A 5253-nucleotide genomic window follows, 5' to 3' on the forward strand; every position below is an offset into this window, starting at 1 on the left:
TAGATTCCTGTATAGGACTCTATAGAGAGGCTTGTGAATTGTGAGGCTTGGGATTATAGTTGTTTTTATACATAATTGTTTACTTTTATTAGGTTGTGGATTTAAATGTATATTAAGGCATTCTCAAAGACTACTTTTTGTCAAGGTTTATATTTTTTGTTGTTTTAAATGTTGATTTGAACTGTAGGTTTTTGCAGTATTATTACTACATTCAGACCTGAACACAGAAAGCAGGTTGTTACACAAAACATTAAAATTCTATAAAAAAATTACAAAAATTAACAGGAATGCTTTATCAGAGCTTAATCCTTCTGTGTCTGATCTGATTTTAACCTCTTATTTCAGTCGTCTGACTCATTTTGGCTATATGGCTATAGCCATACCAATTCATTTGAGTATGTATAATTCTGTATGTGTGTGTCTGGGAGTGCGTGTATGTAAGTGTGTGTAAGTGGATGTATCTGTTTTACACTCTTGATGTTTTAGAGTGTAACCCCTTCCTTGCTGTCCACTTTTTTACTGCATTGTAGTCGAATTACTGATTTTATTTTACATAGTTGCAGTTTTACAGTCACACCAGTTCATAACTACGTGTGTGTGTGTACAAGTGTGTGTCCACGCGTGTGTGAGTTGGTGTGTTGATTTTGCATTTGTAGATTGTACACATAAAAATGTTCTGTATTTTCGATTTTTTTTCCCCATTTCCCATTCATTTCCTATGGTCGGTCATTTTTGACCGAAGACCATGAGTGAGAATTTTTTTTTGTGTTCACATACCAAATGCCATAAAAGACACCAAGTTTCATACCATTCTGGTGAAGCTACGATTTTTAAAAATTCTAAATGTAAAATTCTCCGGTCAGAAATGACCAAAGACCACACAAGGGTTAAGTGAAGCTTAGTTCCCAGGACATCTACAAGATGGATTAAAATGCTGATGCTGTAAAAGGAGGGGAGACATAAACACATGACAGTTCGACTTAAATGTTAAGTGTTAAAAAAATATATATATTCTGTGGCACTTAAAAAAATAATTTGCCGCCTACTTTTGTTTCTTATAGGAGCCAATGGCCCCTTAAGTGATTTTTTTTTGTCTGGAGCCCTGAAAGAGCAAATAATTAATTAATAATTATATACAAATCAGAGAAGAAAATCATCTGCTAAACGAGTAAATGCCCATGTTTAATGTGATTATGTGTAATGTGACACCAGGGGGGTATTCCAAAAAGCAGGTTGTGTGACATACATACAAGTATGCTTGAGGATAAGCGAGCGGATAATCTCAGCTTTCGGTTCCAAAATCGGAGGTTACTTTCAGGGTATGTAAGTAACCATAGTAACTTGTTTTCTGAAGATAACCTGCTCTGGAGCAGGTTATGTTTCAGGGTTAGTTCACGTCAGCGCACGTGTGATCTACTAACGAGCCTTCAGTGGGCATGACAGATAGCGCACAACATTATATAATATTACAATATGTAATATAGCCTATTATATATACATATATATATATACAGTGGGTACGGAAAGTATTCAGACCCCCTTAAATTTTTCAATCTTTGTTATATTGCAGCCATTTGCTAAAATCATTTAAGTTAATTTTTTTTCCTCATTAATGTACACACAGCACCCCACATTGACAGAAAAACACAGAATCGTTGACATTTTTGCAGATTTATTAAAAAAGAAAAACTGAAATATCACATGGTCCTAAACTTACTCCCGGATGCGTTTTTGGAACCACATACCTCGAGTAAGCAAGGTTTGGGGTTAATCAACCTTAAGTTCAGGGTTTAGCTGATGGTAAGTTAACCGTGCTTTCTGGAATACACCCCAGAGCTTCTGTGGCAAAAGTGCATTTACTTTTTACCAAGAGTTGTGGGTTCTAGCCTTTTCTTTTAATTCTGACCTCATGTAAAAAAAAATTAAAAAAAGCCTACAGACACTCACTGCGGCCCTGCCATTTGGTCACCTGATTTAATAAATAATATCTCATAAATCTTTCCACTTAGAATCTATAATTTCTTTCCCCAAATTTTCACTCCGGTTTCTCTCTGGGTCTATTTTCACACAGACACTTTAAAACCATTTCCTCCCTTTCTTCATTTCTAATCCCTATTACCTTTATTCTACAGACCAGATGCCTCATTTCATCTCTCTCTGAATAAAGGAAAGCATTTTGAATTATCTGTCAATGTTTCGAAAATTTCACATTCTGTAAAAAATTATGTAAAATAAATAAATAAACAAATCCTCAGAGAGTGAGTAAATACATTTTCATTTCAAGTATATTTTATTCCAGGTAATGAAAATGGTTTTAGTTTTTTATGGTTTTACTTTTAATGATAAGAACCCTGGTGTACCTGGTGCTAGAAAAGGCACAAAACTGGATTCATGACAGTGGTGAAGAGGCACAATTAGTCTGAGTACTGGTATTATGCCACTCCTCATGGCCACATACTTCTGTTATGAGTGTGGATGTGCTCACAGCTAGTGGTTCTTTTATACAGAGCATCAAACCATCATCCACTTTTCAGCACCTTATTAAGCCCAGTTATCAAATACATACTGCCAACACCTTTGTTTCCAGCAGTCCTGCCTCTTAAACAGGATGTGGCTATGATGATCACCTGCTATGAGCTCGAGAGCTCTGGACTAAAGCCCTAAGATAAATGGACTGCCTTCCTGTCACTGATGTGCCTGCCAAAGCCACAAAGCTGGATCCAATCCCTGAACCATACACAATACATAGTAAGGTGCTTGAATGAAAAAAAGAAAAAACACCAAAAATGATGCAAAACCACTTTTGAAAGCCAAAGAACCTTTTGTTTATTGTATCATCATTTAGGCTTTGTGGATCTCTGTGGTCTTGTGATACTCCAAGCTCTCTCTCTGTGGTACTACAGGAATGAATGGGTCATGGTTTATAATGGATTCCTCTATCGTATATATTCCTATTATTATATACTGTATATATTATATATATATATATATAAATAAATGTACAAATATAAATAAATATTAAATATATTTTATATTTAAAAAACAAAACGTAATAAGAAATATATTGTATCTTCCTATATTTATCTTATGCAAAATATAACTAAATAATATTCAATTTATTAATTATTCTTATTATTTTTATTCTTATTCTTATCATAAAAATAATAATTATGGCTGTAATTTTCAAGTTACTTTTATTTTATTTTGTATCTTTGTTTTCGATTTCATTTGTCAAAAGCACAACAAGTGCTGCTCCATACAGCAGTAAATTTTAATTATGGTCACTCTGGGCTTTTATGATTAAGCAACATCGACTGAATCAAAGCAAACTAAAGAGAAAATTTAAACTATCTTTAAGTAATGCTATCCGGCAGCCATATCACTCTGTAACCCAAGACTGGTTACCCACTGAAGCTAAGCAGGGCTGAGCCTGGTCAGTACCTGGATGGGAGACCTCCTGGGAAAACTAGGTTGCTGCTGGAAGAGGTGTTAGTGAGGCCAGCAGGGGGTGCTCACCCTGTGGTCTGTGTGGGTCCTAACGCCCCAGTATAGTGACGGGGACACTATACTGTCAACAGCGCTATATAAATGTAATGAATTATTATTATTATTATAAGTCTCTGGCTTTTAAGATGTTTCAAGGGAAACAGACCCGCACATGTCGTTTTCTAATGTTTCAGAAGAGATCTTGACAATGTCTCAAAACATGCTCAGATTGACCAAGATACCAAAGTCTGTTCAAAGATCTTAAAATTATCTTAAAACATTTCTCAAATTATTTCAAGAGAAAATTATCTGAGCTATTCTTTCCACTCAGAATTCTTGAACTATGAAACAGCAACCTCTGAGGCTGTTTCACAAACAATTGTTCATTTAGCAATTGTTTTTGTTTTGCAATCAGCTAGTTTTCTGGTCAGGCAAAGTATTGTGAAATTAGGAATCAAAGCGTGAGAAACTGTCTTACCTCGTAGTGTGTGTTTGTTGGGCCATTGAAACCATGGTAATAGCAGCAAGTAAAGAAGGTAGACTAAAGAGAGAGCGTTGTAGCGAAAGATGCAGGCTGTGGAGAATAAGACAGACAAACAATCAGTACGTACAAGCATATTAGACAGTCAAAATTGCATTACAAAGTAATGTAAGCATATAACATTGTATAGTTGTACAACCACTTACTGCTGGAAAATCCATCTAAAACTAGCTTCTGATGGTTTTACAGGAGTATTACATTGCTGACATTTTTAATGATTAAGCAAGTCATTTACATTCATTAGCTGGACCAGATGGTGGTCACGCTAGAATTTGAGCACACAAATTTTTTGGGACCCCTCAAAGGATGTGATATGACATGACACTCCGTGGCATCTTTTATTACAAATTCAATATTTAACACATAACAAATAATCGAAGAATGTAAAAATATGCAATGTACTCCACTTTTCTGCAACACTGCAAAGTTTTTAGCTTTAAGGTTTGTGCTCTTTTAATTCAGGTAAGAGGTCACACCATGGCATATCAATCTTTTATTGGTCACACAACTTCATGTGATACAAATTCATAGGTCACACACAGTTCACTAAACTTAAACTTTAGAAAACAGCAAAATGCAAAAAAAAATAAAATAAAAAAAAGTAAATGGAACAAAAAGTCTAGTGTGACGCCTCTTTAGGCTGGTTTAAGCTGTGTGTTTTCTTTAGTATGTTTATCAGCTGGACTACTATGCAGTGGGGCTGAAGTTGACCTGTTAAAGGGATAGTTCAGCCAAAAATGAAAATTCTGTCATCATTTAGGGTGCTTTCACTCCTGGCTGTTGTTTCGGAACCTGGCACGTTTCCCCCCTTAGCTCGGTTCGTTTGGGCATATGTGAACACGGCAATCGTGCTCGGATCCGCGCCAAAACAATCGTCGGAACAAATCAATCGATCTACAGGTGTGAAAGCACCCTTAGTCACCCTTGAAACCTTGTTCCAAACCTGTATTAGTTTCTTTCTTCTGTTGAAAACAAAATAAGGTATTTTGAACCAATATACCTTGTATATTGGTATAGTAGTATAGTAGCTGCCAACTGTTTGGAACAACCTGAAGCTGAGTAAATGATGACAGAATTTTCATTTTAGGGTGAACTATGACTTTAAAGGGGTCCTATTATGCTCTTTTAAAAAGTCTTGATTTTGTTTTGGGGGTATACTAGAACAGGCTCTCATACTAGGTTGTTCGAAAAACACATTATTTTTCACATATTTTACATTATTACAA

At 35.4% G+C, this 5253-nt stretch overlaps 1 protein-coding gene across 1 annotated transcript in view; it reads right to left on the minus strand.

Annotated features, from left to right (window-relative positions):
* Positions 1-5253, minus strand: part of LOC107685863 (piezo-type mechanosensitive ion channel component 1-like) — a 153988-nt gene that overhangs the window by 100447 nt on the left and 48288 nt on the right. The window contains exon 2 of the mRNA XM_016482599.1: positions 3965-4060. Coding sequence (XP_016338085.1) covers positions 3965-4060 — 96 coding nt within the window. The remainder of the gene's footprint in view (positions 1-3964; positions 4061-5253) is intronic.

This window comes from Sinocyclocheilus anshuiensis, unplaced genomic scaffold (assembly GCF_001515605.1).
Source record: "Sinocyclocheilus anshuiensis isolate Anshui unplaced genomic scaffold, SAMN03320099.WGS_v1.1 scaffold1018, whole genome shotgun sequence".
In the NCBI taxonomy this organism is placed as follows: domain Eukaryota; kingdom Metazoa; phylum Chordata; class Actinopteri; order Cypriniformes; family Cyprinidae; genus Sinocyclocheilus; species Sinocyclocheilus anshuiensis.